Raw genomic sequence first — 20,039 nt, forward strand, 5'->3', positions numbered from 1 at the left:
CAAATACGGAGACGCCATTTTCAACATAACCACCGCCGGAGATAATAAATAAACAAACAAATATTTAAAGAGACGTGTGTAGATTATAAATAAACAAATAAATACGTAAATAAATAAATAAATAAACTAGCTATATTCCCTGCCTTCTATCCACTCTCCTTAAGAAATACACGACAAAGGAGACGCCATTGTAGAAAATTCCGGCTAGAAACTGACATCCACATCATTATGAGGCTTTCATGCATAAACGACCGCCATTATTCTCCCTGGCATCTTTTATAAGCGTATAGAAGACTGGCCAAGAGGGAAAAAAGGAAGAAAAATAGAAGCTTGTCCAAATTTATGCTAAAAAAAACGAAAATAAAAATAAATGAATAGATAAATAAAATACTTGGTTAGTGTAGTTCAAAAGATGTATGTAATTTTTCTTTCGCTCTTTTTTTATTATTATTATTATTTTATTTATTTATTTTTTCCACTATACCTGCTTTCTTTTACATTTTTCTTTCTTTTATAAAGGGACACCGATTTGGCGTGTTATGAAGTCAACGGTTGGGAAAGAAGTCGAGGTGTGGAGGAGCGGATGGTCGGGTAGGAGAGGGAAGGTAGAAGCGGGAAGGTTGGTGCTCCACGTGGGATGTTTTGCCGCGTCAAGTATATATTTCCTGAGGGATGTCAGGGGAAGAGTCGTGGTGGTGGTGGTCCTGTTGCGTGTTTGTTCGTACGTATATTTGTTATCGTTTTGTTGTTGTCTTATTGTATTGGAGGTCTTTTGGGGTTGTAATAGTAGTAGTAGTAGTTGTTGTTGTTGCTGCTGTTGTTGTTATAGTAATAGTAGTACCTAAAAGTAGTAGTAGTAGTAGTAGTAGGAGTAGTAGTAGCAGTGGTGATGGTTTGGTAGTGGTAGTACTGTTAGTATACTATTATTATTATTATTATTATTATTATATATATATCATCATCATCATCATCATCATCATCATCATCGTCATCATTAGCAGTAGTAGCAGTACACTAGCACCAGCAGAAGTGACGTCAGCAGTTACAGTATATAAAAATTCCCATAAACTCGCGCGTTTTCCCACACCTCCACCCCCGCCAGTCCCAGCAGAAGGCCGCTGTAAATCAGTCAGCTAAATTGAACCCTCACAGAAATCACCAGGTGCTGCAGCCCAAATGACCGAGCAGGTAAAGGCCACCTCTCTCTCTCTCTCTCTCTCTCTCTCTCTCTCTCTCTCTCTCTCTCTCTCTCTCTCTCTCTCTCTCTCTCTCTCTCTCTCTCTCTCTCTCTCTTTTTCTCTTTCTCTTTCTCTTCTCTTCTCTTCTCTTCTCTTCTCTTCTCTCTCTCTCTCTCTCTCTCTCTCTCTCTCTCTCTCTCTCTCTCTCTCTCTCTCTCTCTCTCTCTCTCTCTCTCTCTCTCTCTCTCTCTCTCTCTCTCTCTCTCAAGTAGGTACTGAAAATAACGGCGCAACATCATAACGCTCTCTAGTGTGGAGGATACGAACCCTGGAAAAATTTATATTGAAAAAGAGTTAACAAAAAAACATGTGTAATTTCATTCATCATTAATTCTGGGCATGGAATAGAGAATACCATTTTTTCTAATGGAATTAATTGAAGGTCTTAGGTCTTCCAGCTCGTGGAGAGAGAGAGAGAGAGAGAGAGAGAGAGAGAGAGAGAGAGAGAGAGAGAGAGAGAGAGAGAGAGAGAGAGAGAGAGAGAGAGAGAGAGAGAGAGCTAAGATAGGAATAGGAGGAAGAGGAAAGGATGAGAGGAGAAGTGGAGGTAGAGTAAGGTAGTGAAGGAAAATGAAGGACTGGAGAAAGAGAGATGGAAAGGGATAAAGTGAAGGGAAGGAAACGAAAAGGAGAAGAACGGAAAGGAAGGGATGGGAAGGGGAATGTGGAAAGGGGAAAGAAGAGAGGAAAGAAATGCAAAAGAAGCAATAGAGAAGAAATTATGGGAAAGGAGAAAGGAGAAGAGATGAAGAGGGAAAGATGGAAGGGTAACACAGAGAAGAGAAGGAAGGAGAAATGGGAACTGGCAAAAGGACAGAGGAGGTAGAAGAGAGAGGGAAAGGGAAGGAAAAGAAGGAAGGTAAGGAAATGCTGGAGTCTCCTTCACTCATGTTGCTTCACTTCCCTTGATGTAACTGTGACGTGAATGACGAGAGTTAAAGTGAGTTGCTTCAAGGGAGAACCATCTCTTGTTCCCCCCTTCCCCTCCCCTCTCCCTCCCTCCCTCTCTTCTGCTTGATTTCGTCTCACTTTTCTCATCTTCCTCACTTTGCTTATCCTTTCTTACTCTCTCCTTTCTTGGTTTGTTTTCTTCTATATTTTCCTGTTCCTCGTCCTCGTCCTCCTCCTCCTTTATCTTCTTGTTCTTCTTTTTTGTTCTGTTCTTGTTTTTTATTGCTTTTTAATTCTTGTTCTTCTTGTTCTTCTTCCACAATTTCTCATCTTTCTCTGTTTGCTTACCTATCTTTGTTCTTTCCTTTTTACTCATATTTTATTTCCCTGTCATTCTTTTCATCTATCTCCCTTTCTTTATTTCTTTACCTCTCCTTTCTCTCATTTTATTTTCTTCCTTGCTTTCTGTCATTATTTGTTTTTCATTTACATTTTCTCCTTTTGTCTGCTTTCATTTCCATTCGTCTTCTTCCTTGCTTTGTTTGTCTCTCCTTATTCTCTAGTCCTATATTTTCTCTTGTTTTGCTTTTTCTCTCCCATTCCTTTCTCCTATATTCATTATGTCTGCCTCTCACTCGTTTTATCTTCTCGTTTTGTTTGTGTCTAGTCCTCTAGTTTTGTTTTTCCCCGTTCATTCATTTTTCCTACAGCCTCTCCTTTTGCTTCTCTTCCCACTTAATTTATCTTCTTGTTTATGTCGTCTTGTCTTCTACTCCGCTTCCATTCTTTTCTCTAATCCTCTTTTACCCTTTGCCTCTCCTTTACTTTATTTTATCTTCTTCCTCCTCACTTCGTTTGTATCACATTGTTTTCTAGTTTTGCATCATTCACTCGCTTTCCTTTTATTTCTTTTTCCTCCTCTTCCATTCCTTTCAACTATCCTCTTTTATTCTTTGCTTCTCCTTTCCTCTGTTTTATCGTGTTTCTCGCTCTCTTGATGTTTCCTTGTTCTCTTGTAAGTACCATCCACTTGCTTTCCTCTCCCCTTCCATTCCTTTCTCCTACCCTGTCTCCTTTTGTGTATATTTTCCCTTATTGTGTCTTTTCCTCGCTTTGTTTCCTTATTCTCTAGTTCTGCATGTTTTCACTTATTGTTTCTTCTTCTTCGTCTTGCTTGTATCACTTTGTTCTCTAGTTACGTATCACTTTCTTTCCCTTTTACCTTAAGTCTCGTTAGGTATCTACGTTAGCAAGGAGGGAGAGGATGCGGCTTTTGGCTTTGCCCTCTGACTTCCATGAATTCTCCGCAAGCTGAATAAAAGTGCTGTGTTGCGAGTTAAGAGTATAGTTTCCAGAGACAATTGGCAACAAGAGTGAAGGATGGAGCTGTTTGAAGTTTTCTACGCAGTGGCTGCTTCTTTGTTTCGGCTCTTGACATTGCTTAAGCTCAAGGTTCAAGGAGAAGGTGGAGGGAACGAACAGCTAAAGGACAGCAGTAGTGAAGGATGGTTTAAATTTTCTAGCTTAGGTTAGGTTAGGCTAAGTTTTATTTCGGGTGTAACATTGCCCAGGTCCAAAATTCAAGTTAGGTTAGGCTAGCTTAGGTTAGGTTAGGCTAGGTTTTATTTCGGGTGTAACATTGCCCAGGTCCAAAATTCAAGTTAGGTTAGGCTAGCTTAGGTTAGGTTAGGCTAGGTTTTATTTCGGGTGCAACATTGCCCAGGCTCAAAATTCAAGTTAAAAGTGGAGGGAACGAACAGCCTAAGAACAAAAGAAGGAGTGAAGGATACAGGGATTCAAATGTCTAAGTGTCTATTGCTTTATTTCGCTTCTTGCACTACCCAAATTCAAAATTCAAGTTCAAAGTAGAGAACGAACAGCCAAAACACAGCTAAAGGATTGAAGAATGCAGAGGTTCAAACATCCAAGTGTCTATTGACTTATTTTCGCCTCTAGCATTGCCCAAGGCGGGAAGCAATACGTGCGTCAGATTCAAAGCGCCTCGGTGGTGGGCGAAGGGAACGAACAGTCTTATTAACCCAGCCAATGCCACCCTTCATGCAGCGACGCCACAACTTCAGCTAATATCCAGACCTACGCAGCGAGCATAATATACCCCGTAGTGGAGAGAGAGAGAGAGAGAGAGAGAGAGAGAGAGAGAGAGAGAGAGAGAGAGAGAGAGAGAGAGGATTAAAAAATAAAGCCCCCAAAAATATACACCAGCTTTAAATGGAGAAAGTTTTCCTCCCACGAAACTATTTTTATCTTTCTTCCGTCATTAGACATATTTACTTCCCATTACTTTTTTTCCATTTTTCACTATAGTTTTCTCTCTTCATTCTTTTTTCCTTCCTCCTCCCTTGAAGTCATGTTTCTTCTCATATCCAGTGCATATAACGAGAGAGAGAGAGAGAGAGAGAGAGAGAGAGAGAGAGAGAGAGAGAGAGAGAGAGAGAGAGAGAGAATAAAATGATTGAAGCTACAAAAAGTCGTCAGGTACGTAACATACCAGCATTCCACCTATCAGAGAGAGAGAGAGAGAGAGAGAGAGAGAGAGAGAGAGAGAGAGAGAGAGAGAGACGAGACGAGACGAGACGAGACGAGACGAGGCGGAAAGGGTACAGTATAAGAGGGATATGATGGGAGTGGGAAGCGAGAGAGAGTTGTAAAGGGGCTGGCAGTGAAGCGACGAGTGAGAACCAGGATGCTGTCGATCAGGCGTGCCCTCTTTGCTTTAATGAGCCCAGCAGGTGGAGGCGGAGCGGCGGCAGGAGGCTCGATACTGCAAAATATGTGACTGGGGTAGAAAGTATGTGAGAAATGCTCCTGTGTCGAGAGTTTTGAAGAGACTGAGAAGGTTAGAAGGCAAATGAGAGAGAGAGAGAGAGAGAGAGAGAGAGAGAGAGAGAGAGAGAGAGAGAGAGAGAGAGAGAGAGAGCAGCTGTCGCGGTAGGAAGAATAATAGTGACAGCAGCATCAGTCAGGAAAGAAACACACACACACACACACACACACACACACACACACACACACACACACACACACGCAAGCTTAACGCAAGTAGATGAAATGAAGCACGCAGCAATGTTTAAAATGTCACGTCATCCATTCATGTATTTTAATTATCTAAGATGAGTGGCATGTCATTATCTCGCCTCTTCTCCATCTTCTCATCTGCTCCCATCTCCTTCATTTATTTCATCTTCCACTTCTTCCTCTTTTCCCTTTCCTTTCTCATCCTTCTTTCTCATTTTTCCTCCACGTCTCCCTTCTTCTTTTAATACATTTACTCATTCATCATCATCTCCTCCTCCTACTCCTCCTCCTCCTCCTTCCTCTCTACGTGTTAGTGGTTGCCTCCTACAGCCCCGGCAGATTTCCCTCCTTCAGAGCCTCACTCCTCCTCCTCCTCCTCCTCGCCGTCTGCCTCTGCATCGTCATCATTCCAAAACTACGTAATGTGCTGACAAAGACTGAGCTAACTTATGACATCGAGTAGAAGTAGTAATAGTAATAATAATAGTAGTAGTAGAAGGAGAAGTAACAACGACAATAGACAATTCTCTCTCTCTCTCTCTCTCTCTCTCTCTCTCTCTCTCTCTCTCTCTCTCTCTCTCTCTCTCTCTCTCTCTCTCTCTCTCTCTCTCTCTCTCTAGGAGAAAAGCGACACACAGGTGAAAGGAAAATGTTACAGGGAAAGAGATAAAGGTGAAAGAATTGCGTAAATCCTGCACAGGAGCTAAAATTATGTTGACCCTCTCAAGGCAGCGATTGCATTTTCCAGGAAGGAGAGAGAGAGAGAGAGAGAGAGAGAGAGAGAGAGAGAGAGAGAGAGAGAGAGAGAGAGAGAGAGGGTGGGATGGGGGGATTGTGTGTGTGAACGGTTTGAGTGCATGTAAACAGTGTTTGTGCTTGTCTTCTCTTGTTCCTCATCTTGGCCTTAATTATCTTGGTTATGTTACAAAGCAGCATCGTTGTCGCTCAATGACACACACACACACACACACACACACACACACACACACACACACACACACACACACACACACACACACACACACACACACACACACACACACACACAGCTTGCTCTATCACTTCACCACCCCCCGCTGTCAGTTGTCTGAGGTTCTTGGTTACATTGCTAAAGTTTTTTTTTTTTTTTCACTGATGGGGAAGCAGTGACTGTCCCTGAATGAAACCTCTCAACCTTACAATAGACCGGGACAAGCTTGTAGAGCCTTACTGTGTAGATAGTCCGGACTGGCAGATAGAAACAGGCAGTGACAGATAGACAGAAACAGACAGACAGGTAAACAGACAGACGAAGACAGACGGATAAACAAATAGACAGAGAAAGACAGACAGAAACAAAGACAGATACACAAATTCAGAGAAGCACACCACTAAGTCAGTATATTGGCTGTGACAAGACAGATGGAAAGACAGACAAAAAGCAAAGACAGAGACAAATACACATACAGACATAAACAAATACAAAGACAGATAGACAGACAGACAGATAGACATGCCATTAAGACAACACATTGGCTGTGACGAAACAATAAGACAGGAGAACACTCACAAACAGCTGGCTTCTCGGTCGGGGAAAGAAGCCGCAATATCAAGTTTTGAAAAGAAAGAAAGACAGATGCTTGCTGGGGAAATATAAAGGAAGGAGAGAGGAAGGCAGTATTTCACAGACTTATCCAGCACAAGAATGTTCGTCTTTATCAATTTCAGACGAGGACCGACTACGTATTGGGACGATATTCCTGGTGTGATTTGTACAGGAGTCTTTTCTCTTTTGCAGCTTCAGCCTCCATCTCCTCTTCCTCCTCCTCCTCCTCCTTTTTCCTTATTTCTTGTCAGCTGCGGTCAGTGCCGGTGAGTGGGCAAGGTCTTTCACCTTTACTACCCAACACCTCTTACTTTAGATTACGGTAACTTATCATAGACAGCCTCGTAAGGACCGATAAGGCTTTTGCTGTTTGCTTTTCCTTTGTGATCTTTTGTGTTTTTCCTCCTCCATCTCCTCCAGCACCATCACCTCCTCCTCCTCCTCCTCCTCCTTATATCCTCTGTCTTCCCACAACTTGTCTTCTCTCCTCGCAGTTCTTGCTTTCTTCTTCTTTTAAGTTTGTTTTCAGTAACTTCCCTGTGATTCTGCAACTTCTCTGTTTCACCTTTTCAGAACTTTATACATTACGTCCTCCATGATAAGTCCTTTCATCGACCTTCCTTCAGTCCTGCGTGTTGGAAGAGAGGAGTCATTCTTGCTGGAGTAATATTAGTGTTTGTTAGGAGCTGAGGGTATATTGGTATAGTTCTTGGTTGTGTGTGTGTCTGTGTATGGAAGATTCTCTCTCTCTCTCTCTCTCTCTGCAAGAATGATATAAGTGAAATCAGGCATAATGGATGTAGCAAATTCTCGTGCATTAAAGTGTCAAGCTAACCATGAACAAGAAAAATCAACCGATTGTAACAGGATAAACGTTTCAACACCACGTTACCAAGAGCATTTTACTTTTAAACTTAAACACCCATCTACAAATACACGTCTAAGCTCATAAAACAAGAGAACATGACCCGGAAACACAATACAGGTTATACAAGAAAAGTAATACATACATACACCTTTCCTTGCACAGTACGTAAAGGGAAGTTAATTAAAGCACTGTGCCGGAGAGTGATATATTAGCTTGCCCTTCACCCCTGCTGAGGCTGAAGCATCGGTCAACACAAGCAGGCCCATACTGGTTTAAAAGTAGGTCAGTTGGCCACCGCGACCCGCTCAGTGGTGCGTCTATTTGCCATCCATCATGTTCTGTTTGTCATTTGCGGACCATAAGCAGGATTGAGGCCCATTTTCTGTAACACTTCTACACCGCAAAGCCGACTAGTTTTAAAAGGCTCTAGTTGAAATTACACGAATTTTTAATGGTGTTTTTACGGATCTAATGACAGATTGATAAGATTTCTACATTTTAAACAGGAGAAACTCTCTTGAAAACCCGGCTAATCATCTCTGTGGCCTTTGGAAATAGTCATAATGAGAGAGCAAAGCGTTTCTGAATACGGATCTCATTACGTAGTTCACGCGGTATCAGGCGCCGCACCGAACCGGATATGACGTGATTTGCTGAATATAATCGAAAATGGACGCGAAAAAAAAAAACGGAACTTGAATCATACCAGAAGAGTTGGTGTAAAAGCTAGCGCAGCACACACACACACACACACACACACACACACACACACACACACTCTCTCTCTCTCTCTCTCTCTCTCTCTCTCTCTCTCTCTCTCTCTCTCTCTCTCTCTCTCATATCACTGAAGCAATAAGGGCCTAAGCGGTGTTTGCTTCTCTTCTCCTCTTTCTTCCTTCTTCTCACGTATCCTTCATTTCTCATCTTTCTCGTCCTTTTTTTCTACATTGTCTCACCAACACTTTCTCCGTCTTTTATGCCGCCTAATCTTCCTTCATTTTTTTTTATTTCATATCATAACCCTTAACTTCTCATTTGTATAGCTTGTTTCAACTTTTCCTGTGTTTATGAGAGAGAGAGAGAGAGAGAGAGAGAGAGAGAGAGAGAGAGAGAGAGAGAGAGAGAGAGTTCTGCTTTAGCCATACAAAGTGATATGGACGCCTTTTCAGAGACAGACAAGCTTAGTAACTCCACACAACCTTGATACAATGCAGCTATTGTTCCGCTCCCCTATCAAGCAGCAGCGCCTCTAGTGGCCATCAACTAACCTACGGAGTGACTCCCTCTTAACCCTTCGTCTGCTACGCCTTTCAAAATTATAAGTAACAAAACCCTGAAATGATAAACCAAATGGAACACGCCGCCTGTATTGAAAATTCTGATCCTTCCTTTAATGAAATGGTTGCGGTTGTATCACATTCAATGCCTCGAAATACGGATTGATTTTACCGAGCCGTGGAATAATACGTTAATGTTAAACAGCCGCTGAATTTTTCGCATCTTAAGGTTGAGCGTTGCATTGGTGTTTTCTTTGACTCTCTCTCTCTCTCTCTCTCTCTCTCTCTCTCTCTCTCTCTCTCTCTCTCTCTCTCTCTCTCTCTCTCCAGTTAGCTTTTCCTTCCCGTTACTGTCTTCTTCTGGTTGTTCTTCTTGTTCTTATTCTTCTTGCTTTCCCTCTTGTTGTTCTTATTGTTCTTGTTGTTCTTGTTCTTGTTGTTGTTCTACTTCTGTCTTTAGTGCATTGTGAAATAGACAAAAACGGCTCTCTCTCTCTCTCTCTCTCTCTCTCTCTCTCTCTCTCTCTCTCTCTCTCTCTCTCTCTCTCTCTCTCTCTCTCTCTCTCTCTCTCTCTCTCTCAGTATCATTCTTCAAGCTTCGCATCTATTTTTTTCTGTAATCCCACAATCCGGAGCCAAATTAGTATTTCAGTCTTGGAAGGCGGAGGAAGAGAGGGAAGGAGAGGAAAGAGGAGGAAGGGAGAGGGGAGGGATTTGATGTCTCGCTCCTCCAGTCTTACCTCATTTCCTTTCTTTTATTCCCCGTTTCGCTCCTCCCCTTCCTCCTCCTCCTCCTCCTCCTCCTCCTCTACTTCCAACATCCTCCTTTTCTTTCCCTCCCTCCTTCTCCACCACCGCTCTTCCTATCCTTTACTCTCATTACTTTACTTTCTTTCTCGTGTTTCCTTTCCTTCGTCTCTTCGTGCCTCCTTCCCTTCCTCCTTTTCCTCCTCCATCCTTCTTTCTCCTTCCAACTACCATCGCTCTTCCCTTCCTTTACTACTTCCCTCTTTCTCGTGTTTCCCTTCCCTCGTCTCCGTACCTCCTTTCCTCTTCCCTCATTCATCCATTCCTCCTCTCCTTCAACCCAAGACAAATTACCAGAGTATATATTTCACCCCACCATATCTCATTTTCCCTTCGGTCTCTGTTTTCATTATTTTCCCTTTTCTATGCACATGTTCGTGTTATTTATGGCTTTAATGATACTTGTGCGTCCGTAATAAAAGACAGTCATAATAATTTGTTCAGAACTATATACAATTCCAAACTTCTTAAAAAAAAAAAAGTCAGGGAAAAGAGAATACATTGATTTTAAAACACCTAGATTAGGAAAACATAATTTTTACTTTCTAATTCTCAAATAGGGTTCATAAAGCTTTAGAAAGGATTACCAAACGTCTAATACCCTAATGTCACCCAAAATATATAATACAATAAAACTTACGCTACAGAAATGGTCACTAAGAGGCTAACATTTTTTTTTTTCTGGGGGAGGTTTCATATTATTGCACAGGTTATCTCGCCACAGTTTATTGGTTCAAGAATGAATGTCGCCGTGTTTATCTCTCTCACGCTCCGTTTGTTTACGTCAACTGCGACCGTCCGTTTGTATCGTGTCATGTTTTGTGGCACCACCAACTACCAGGGCTAAATATTTGGGTCGAAAACGAAGTCACAAAATGGTGAAAAAAAAAAGTCATTAAATAAAGCTAAAAAATATACTAATAATAACAATCTACTACTAATAATAATCGTAATAATCTGTAGTCTATTTTCTCACGTTCTTGCATGAGGAAAACCAATGGGATAAACGCGTCACTTTTAATCTGAGTCGAAAATAAAACAGAAATAGGACTTAATAAAAGGGAGAGTGTCCTATGCTTCACTTGTTTATTTTCATTTTCATGGACAACAAATACGCATCACATGGAATCACTTCACGCTGTCATGCGCAGTTGTGGAATAATATGATGTGTTGTCCGTTTGTTGAGTCTGAAGAAATAGAAAACCTTCCAATACTTTTCTTTTTATTATTTTAGTTCTAAATCTTACGGATTACATACAGATTAGATTAGACTGGACTGCGTTAGGTTAGGTTAACTTCGTTTATAGCCTGTTATAAAACGTTATGTTCAAATAAATTGCGTAACGCAACTTAACGTAGATTCTCCAAAAAATTCCTTGCTTGATTAATTTTCATGGAATCTCATTATGCATTCGAACCAGATTCACTTGACGCCTCATCATCAGCTAACAAAATGAAAATAATGATATGAGAAGATAAACGTTGATATAACCGCTATTACCTCCTTTACCGAATGACATGTCACCAGCTGTAAGTGTTTCCTGTTTGTGTCTGTCGTCATTGGTGCAAAGGGAAATGACTCGTTCACTCACTTTAAAGGCTCGGCTAGGCAATCAACGCGGAGGTGAACATGAATCATTGGTACCGTGAATAAACAGTAACTCGGTACAGGACTCGTTTGAAGATTCACTGAAAGACTAAAAATAGAACAGACTGAGTTAACTGCCACGTAAAAAATAGTAATTGGTTTGCTGTTCCCACGTTCAGTAATACGGATTAATTAAGACACTTATTCTCCAATTTTGGATAATCCTTCTGGCTTTCTCTTTAGGAACTGGTATTTCAGTAGGTTTTTTTCCTCTTTCTTTTTGTTAACCTAAACTGGTATCCCTCCCACATAAAACATAAGTAAATAAATAAAAATACTGGCATAATTTATCACCCTTACTTACCATCAACCGCTGAGATGAAACAAGTACTTTTACAGTCGTTGCGTCACTGCTTCGCTGAAACCCAGTCAGTCAATAAGCGGTTCAGGTTTCACTCTTTATCTTATGTCAATGCCCGAAACTCGTCTTCCCTATCAGAGAAAACACTGTACTGATACGGTTAAGGATTTTTAAGTTTCCAAGTTTTTATTTAACCCGGATACTCAATGAATGGTTAATTTGGCATTCTTTATCGTACGTAGCTATGTCTGCAGCAAGTCTTTCTTATTATAAAACATATTGATAGAAAGTACAGAAGGATGTCGATAAATTATTTCTCTATTAACGATGTTTTGACTGTGACTTGTTATGCCTGGTTCTCTCAGAGGCTCCCTAGGCTTGTTTGTTCACACATTGTTAAATCAGTTTATATATTTCTGGCTACCTATAGAATCAGGTAATTGGTCACGTCTATATTAGAATTGTAAGAAATCTGAAGAGATATCTGTACATTTCTCACAGATAATGAAAAGAAAGAACACTGTCAATTTATTACTGATAATTGCCATTCTTACTGCCAGAACATCCATGGCGGAAAAGATATCAGTAGTAAAGAACTCATGACCTGTCGGTTTACTTGACAGGGAACCTTATTTCGATTTTTGATAATCCGAAGCTTGGATGAAAAAATACATGACCTCTTTCATGCTGTCCGGAAATTTTGCTTCGTGACCTTGTTTGGAAGAAAAGTATAGAAAGCAAGCTAGAATTAAGTCGAATGATCCCGTCGGTATACCAAACATAATTACTTGAAAAATGTAAAATTATTAGTCTGGACACTGAGGAAAATTTTCATTCATTACAAAAGCGTGGAGGCGTGTGCCCGCGGCAAAGTACAGGTAAGAGGCGGCAGGGTGTGCTGACCTGCTCCACGTCCACGTGACTGTAGGTATCGTTTTCTTGATCGAGAACCGACAGCACCTGACAAGGTCACCTCGTAGAGTGCAGTAGCAGCTGGAGGGTCTGTGAGGCTTGACCCCAGACGGTGTGTAGTGTTGTCATGGCTGCTGTACCTCAAAGGAACATTGTCTATTCCAGCTTTTGTTGAAAAGTTTCTGAAGATGTGTTCATAGTGTTTCACAGAATCATTAGTATAGCGTTTTCTCCGCAATGCTCTGGGCCCGGGACGAACTGTTTCTTCTAGTGGCACTTCTCTTTTGTCTACGAAAGTCGCTTTCTGAGGAAGTTTCTCTCCCTTCAAGATCCTTTATTATTAAGAATACGATTTGTGTTTTACCGGAAGCGCTTTCCCAAGCCAGATGTTGCATTGCTTTCTTCGTTACCAAGACGTCTCTAATCCATTTGGGGCTTCTTTTTTTCAGGTTCCTTTCTTTTAAGTGATCAGATCCACCATTCAGATAATTATATAATGTCTCATTCGAAGAGCGGCTTCCCTTCCTCAGACTCCATCCCTCCCTCCCTCTTATGTATTATGTAGGATACTTACCTTTCCCCGGAGTAGCCTTTGTTTCCTTTGTGTCATCTTTTTTGAAGGCCTCTCTTCATTACGAGGTCTCCTCCATACCCTTCGGCACTTTTCATCTGTATCTCCGGGCCCATCTTCATCTTCCATCGATTCGATCTTGAGAACATCCATCCTCGGAGTAATTTTTTTTCTTTTTTTATACCCTCCTCATCCTGACCAAGACAGAAATTTTGATCTTAATTCTGAGGGCAGGTTGCGTTTCTCAAGGACGAAGTTAGAAACCACAAGGGTCCCTACAAGTCTTGCATTAAAAGACATGCTTTGCTCCTCAGTGATTCCTAGTGAATCATTAACGTAGATAAAGAATTTTTAGTAAGATGGTTTACTTTAATGGATGCCATTAAAAAAATGGATTATCATGCATAGTATGAGGGAGAGGGTGGTTGCCCCTTATTCTATCCATGTGTGTGGGAGGGATGATCTAAAAAAGGCGGGTTTAAGGCGAGTTTACACAGAGCAATTTGCGGCTGGTTTTAGTAGGGAATGTGCAACCGGGAGCGAAATGCAGCGGGTAGCGGCTGAATTGCCGCCCGGGCCGCAAAACCGCTCTTTCGGTCTAGATTCGGCCACCTTCCCGTAATGGACGGCAATTTTCCGGGGTCAAATGAGAACAGCTATTAAAATAAAATTGAAGATAGATGGAATAGTGTCGAAAAGTGCTTCAGTATTTAAATTTACTTATCTCTGACCGTTCTATTGCTGTTGTGGTAGACGGATACTGTTCTTCTTCTAAATCTATTAACAGCGGTGCTCCTCAGGATTCCGTCCTGTCACCCACGCTCTTCCTGTTATTTATTAATGATCTTCTAAACCAAACTTTGTGTCCTATTTATTCCTACGCTGATGATACCACCCTGCACTTTTCCACGTCTTTTCGTAGACATCCAACCTTTCAGGAAGTAAACACTTCACGCAGGTAAACCACAGAACGCCTGACTTTTTAATCTCTAATTATTATTATTATTTTATTTTATTTTATTTTATTTTTATTTTTATCTATTTTTTTTGGTGGGGATGGGGGGCAGAGCAAACTTAGTAATGTTTAATACCTCAAAATCTCGATTCCTCTATCAATCAACTCGACACAACCTTCCAGATAACTGTCCCCTCTTCAATGACACCCAACTGTTCCCTTCTTCTACACGTCCTTTACTTGTAATCTAAACTGGAAACTTCACATCTCATCTCTAGCTAATACTGTTTCTATGAAGTTAGGCGTCCTGAGTCGTTTGCGCCAGTTTTTTTCTCACGCTCTCCCCCCCCTCTATCCTCTCACCGGGCTGCTAATTCTGTACAGGGGCCTTATCCGTCCATTTATGGAATATGCTTTACATGTTGGGGGAGTTCCATTCATACCGCTATTTAAGACAGGGTGGAATCAAAAGCTTTTCGTCTAACCAACTCCTTTCCTTTAACTGACGGTCTTCAGCCTCTTTCTCATCGCCGCAATGTTACATCTCTTGCTATCTTCTACCGCTATTTTCACGATAATTGCTTTTATGATCTTGCTATAACTGCATGTTTTTTTTTTTTTTTTTGGGGGGGTAGGCTTATAATTTTTGTAGTCCTTGGCCAGTGACCCTCTTACGCACACACACACACACAAAAAAAAGGGAAATAAACGCGGAATTGGTTTGTTTACATAGCTGAGAAAGCATAGAGGAAGCCCTCGTGTACTCTCATAAGAGTTTTGTAATAAACAATACTTGTATTCATTCTCGCTAACTAAAAACGAGTCTATAACCATTTCTTCTTTTTTATTTTATTTATTTATTTATTTATTTTTCTTTTTTTTTTTCAAACACAGCAAAATCATAGCTACAGCAGCCAGCTCATCATCGGAGGACTCCATCTTGATTGTTTGTCTTGAAATAGCAGCCCAGCGGTTACCCATCTTGATTGTTACTCCATCTTGATTGTCTTGAAATAGCAGCCCAGCGGTTACCTCGGTTGAAAAATTGCCGACAGTTCCAGTTGGCTGGAGCGAGGCGGGAGGAAAAACTGTCCTGTGTAACTTACCTTCAGGCGATTACCGAGATAATTCTAGCCCATTAATTTCGAGACCCTCAATACTGAACGATCATTCAGGCAAGAAAGGTTGGTATTAAATATTTTCTATGAACACAGGGATAAGCTTGTTAGGATAGATGTACATACACACGATTTAATTTACAAGAGGAGTGTTGATAATGCATGTTTTCTATGAGTGCAGATGGAATGTTAGCTATATAAGAATACGCATTATGTGTTGCTTAATTCTGTCTTACTCAAGTGGTAAAAGTTAAATGTCACAGGCCACCGGAAGAACCCTGAGCCGGTAGACAGGATAGAAAGTTGGCTGGGTACAGTTAATTTTGCCTTATGAACATCAAGTAATAAAAAGAAATGGTCACAAGCCAATGCAAGAAAGGTTGATAATATTTTTTTTTTCTCAATGGGCGCAGATGGAAGGCTGGCTATAGCTAGACACGCTCAATATCTCACCTATTTTTGCCTTGGGGAAATGAAGTAGTAAAAGCAGTAAGAAGCAACCGTAAGGTCACAGAACACGTTTGAAGGCAGCAAGGCAAGAAGAATTGATATGAAAGTTTCCTATGAGCGCAGATAGAAGGTTGGCTAAGTAAATACGCACGCACTTGAATTTTGTCGTATGCAAGTCGTGGCAAAAATGAGCTATAAGAAGCCACCGTGAAAATAAAGAATGTAGCTGGACAAGAAGAAAGGCTGATATAAAATGTTTTCTATGAGATTAGCTAGGCACACACGTTTAATATAGCTCTTCATTTTGCCACATGTAAATCAAGTAGGAGAAATGAGCTGCAAGAAGCCGCCGTAAAAACCGAGAAGAGTCAGGCAGGCAGGCGAGGGAGGAGGGAGGAGGAGGACGGCCCGAGCCAGTTGTTGACATATCAGTGGCGGGATGGCGGTGGTTCCTGCCCGCGCCGTCCTCATAGTTAGTTTTAATATATTCCGGGTGCTATGTAGGAAATACGGACTGTACTTCATTATCGGGCTGACCATCATATTGTTCCAAGGCTACTCTGGGTACTACGTGCTGCGCCTTGGGTCAGATGAGCGGCCCGTGGAGAGGGACTACCTGCACGTCCTGCCCTCAGACGATGTGAGTATTGGGACAGTTTCGATAAACGGCATCCACCTGCTCCTGAAGGCTGATGCTTATTTGGGTGTGCGTCAGGTTGTTGTGGTGTGTGTGTGTCTTGCTGGATTTTTTTTTTTTTCCCATTTAGGTTAAGGTCACAATGTAGTTTAACGTGTTTAGATTTCTTACTTTATTGAGAAGTGACAATGAAACAATTCAGTCTTTGGTTATATTATTAATTTTTATCTGCCATATCTTTCAAAATTATCAAACAAAAATATTGAGGTGCTGTCAATCTCAGGCAGCAGTGATAACTGTCAATGACAATTGGGCAAGATCTAAATTTATGTTCAAGGATATTTCTTAACTAGTTCTAATGCCTTTCAGTGACATAATCTGCTGTGCTTCAGTAATTTAGTACTTTTAAATGGTAATGAAATGTTGTCAAAACTACTTTTCTGTGCATTTTGGTATATTACTAATTATGTTCACATTAAAGCCATTGAAAACGGAGATTTTATCCCAGCTACTGCCCTGAACTGCAAACTGCCGTGTGTGTCTCACTAACTGTTGTGCTTTTTTGGCGCCGTGATAGTCAAGGGGTGTTCAAAATTGGATTTGATCCAACCAGTAGTGAGCATTAATCACAGGTTTGCCTATTATTTTGTACGGTCTTGTCTCTAACAGTCATGTAGATCGTGCAGATTGTTTTTGTGCAGTGTTCCACTGGTAGGTATTGTTAAGAGGCAAAGGTCAAAGCATAGCAGTTTGTTCACTTTGTATGGCAATAGACTGTTGAAGCAGTTAACCTGGTTTTGGAGGTTCTAGGGTAATAGACCCCTTTTATTAGGAGGTTAAAAATCTGATTATATTGGTTTTGAAGAGCACCTCACTTTCATGTGGCAAAGACTGACAAACAGCAAGTTGGTTGATTTTCAGGGATGGCTAGGAAAGTCATAGTGCCCCAGTTGATATTTGGTAGTACAGTGGGATGCCTGGCATATGATGTGTTTGACTTACAACCAACATACTATCCAACCAAAAAATATTACATTTTTTTCTTTGCTTGTGACAGCTAACTTGGTGTATGGTCAACTCTTCACTTAAATGGGTACAAAATTTATAATTTTTTTGTGATTTTACTGGTACATTTCCTGATGGTAAACACTGCTATGCATTGTATGGTAAAAGATGTTTATATTAATTTTACTGCACTTTTAAGTAACATTTTTAATTATTTGGGCTTTTTAGAGTGAAATCTTGCCATCCAACCATTTTTTTGCTTCCAGTAACAATTTTGAAATGGTTTGTGCTCATAAGCCAAGTACACCAGTCTACCTACTTATTTGGCATTTACTATACTGTAATATCAGGTAATAATGAATACAGGTGACACATTCAATAACACGAGCATATACCTGCCTCATCTCTATATAATTATTTTGATGTTTCTGAGGGAGGAGGATTCCAGGATTCCAAAATGTACACAATCACTTTTACAGTCACACCCTACAAGCATTTCCTGAGAATAAATTAAGATCACATCATGGCATCAGATTCTCTTGTGGGGTATCCTCACCAACCACACAGTGTAAGAGTCAGGTGGAGGAGAGGCAGGAAATGACCGCTACCCGTGATAATTTCAGTTCTAGTGACCTTAACATTATCTGCTTAAGTACTAGCCTCTCTAACCTTGTGCTTCATATTCTCTTATACTGAAGGAAAAGCCTGGGGAAGTTACAGATATGCAGCCTCAACTGTACAGTCTTGGTTACAACCTGTCAATTGTTGACTCAAAATAACAAAGGCTCAGTTATAACATGATCAACTAATAAGATATGGAGTTGGTTGAAGGATCCATATGTATATGTATTTCTGAAGAATCCATAGGTATTTCATAAGAGCAGCAAGATATGTTATCAACATCAATATTTCTTAAAACCTAAATTTGTTGTCAGTAAGTACATTAAAAAAAAAACTTTTAATGGCATCATTTATCTATATTTCAGAAATCCCCGGTGGATGTTGAGAGCAGAGTGTACCAGGTTGACAAGGGTGATGCTGACAGTCATAATAAAGGTCAGTAGACTTTGTAAATAATCAGCACAGCTCATATCTATCCTCATTATATTGTTTTTCTTTCTTTACTCAAATTCTTATACATTAGAACTCGTTGAAAGGGACAGCCATGCCAGAAGACTGTTCACGGCATAGGCTGTAGTGCACACCAAACTCTTTTTAAACCCTCAAAAACCCATGCTCTACAAAAAGATGACATTTCCCACCAGCACTTGCTAAAACATATTAATGTTCACTCCAAATATTGACTTAAAATGAGAGTATGGTGGAATACAGATAGGTGGAAACATTCTGCTGTGGCCAGTCTCATTGAGGGAAATTTCTGTATGGAGATGTGACCCGGAGGTAGATAAGAGCAGCTATAATAATGTAAGTTTAAATAAAATGTTTCAGAATAGTGATGATAACTGTCTACATCAGAAATGTTGTAACTCTTGGTTTTCCTTTTCCCCACAGGCCCACCTGACGCCCTGGACATGAACAGTCATGAGCTGAGCCGTGAGTGGTTGGGCATTGACCTTCCGTGTGCCATCAGAAGTAGGGAGAGTCTGTCTGCCATCAGAAGAGCCACAACAGACCACTGCAAGGCACTTATTGCCAATATTACTTGCCATGTATGTCGGCATTATTGTAATAATTTTCATGTTCTTTGTGTAGCTCTCTCTCTACATCTTTGTAAATTTTGTGGCTTACATAAACTTTCACATATTTATTAGAAATGCTTCGGTGTATAGGTCTTCAATACCTAGTATGTTTGTCCATTGCTTTGGATTTTAGTCTATGTACAGAATGTGTCATTCTTACCGTTTCTTTTGTAATTGTTTACTTTTTTTTTTTTTCTCTCATCAGATTCAGGCTGGTACATTTTACCCTACAAGACTTCAGAGTTCCTGTCCTACTAATGGTAAGTGTTTGCAAGTAATACACTGTTGATAATCAGTTTCTTTTCACCTTAATGTAACCTTTGTGTGGGCAATTTTGTCTTTAAAGGCGAACATCAACATGGACTTACATTCATGAACTTCCTAAAAACAATGGAATAGTTTAAATGATTTAGTTTCCTTATGTAGAGATGGAATGACAGAAATGCAGCTTCCTTTTTTATAATCATATCACAGGGCTAGACACGTCAGCTTAGTTGTGCAAAAAAGTAAAGGGAAAATTTAAGTAATTTAAGATTTTCTGTGGACATTCTTGCATTTATTTATTTACAGTTTGAGAAATAAGGATTGGAACCCTAAAAAAATTGTTTTCTTGCTTCAATTCCAGGATTTAAAAGTAAGTTAAAGGAATGTTACATATTTGTGGCTGTACACTGTCTACTGTCATTGAACTAGAAAATGCACTTGTAATCTCTAGATGCACCATTCTATGCTAGACCATAGAATATCTCGAGCACGTCTATTTTTCAACATAGATTGGATACGGCACAGATGTATGCAGGGCTCTCTCTCTCTCTCTCTCTCTCTCTCTCTCTCTCTCTCTCTCTCTCTCTCTCTCTCTCTCTCTCTCTCTCTCTCTCTCTCTCTCTCTCTCTCTCTCTCTCTCTCTCTCTCTCTCTCTCTCTCTCTCTCTCTCTCTCTCTCTCTCTCTCTCTCTCTCTCTCTCTCTCTCTTTTGCTTAACACAGCTGTCTGAGTATGGACACTTGTTTGTTTTGAATCTTTTTTTTCTTTTTTTTTTT

At 40.5% G+C, this 20,039-nt stretch overlaps 1 protein-coding gene across 3 annotated transcripts in view; it reads left to right on the forward strand.

The window, feature by feature from the left end:
- The first annotated feature begins 657 nt into the window (after positions 1–657).
- Positions 658–20,039, forward strand: part of LOC135109167 (xylosyltransferase oxt-like) — a 36,312-nt gene continuing 16,930 nt past the window's right edge. The window contains exons 1-5 of one of the 3 annotated variants that reach the window (XM_064020305.1): positions 658–721; positions 16,213–16,298; positions 18,287–18,356; positions 18,813–18,970; positions 19,206–19,260. In XM_064020305.1, the coding sequence (XP_063876375.1) occupies positions 673–721; positions 16,213–16,298; positions 18,287–18,356; positions 18,813–18,970; positions 19,206–19,260 (418 nt within the window). In that variant the 5' untranslated portion in view covers positions 658–672. Of the gene's footprint in view, positions 722–16,009; positions 16,299–18,286; positions 18,357–18,812; positions 18,971–19,205; positions 19,261–19,565; positions 19,635–20,039 lie in introns of those variants that run through there. The other 2 variants (XM_064020304.1, XM_064020306.1) reach the window with 2 other exon arrangements.

The sequence above is a fragment of the Scylla paramamosain genome, chromosome 18, assembly GCF_035594125.1.
Source record: "Scylla paramamosain isolate STU-SP2022 chromosome 18, ASM3559412v1, whole genome shotgun sequence".
Lineage (NCBI taxonomy): Eukaryota > Metazoa > Arthropoda > Malacostraca > Decapoda > Portunidae > Scylla > Scylla paramamosain.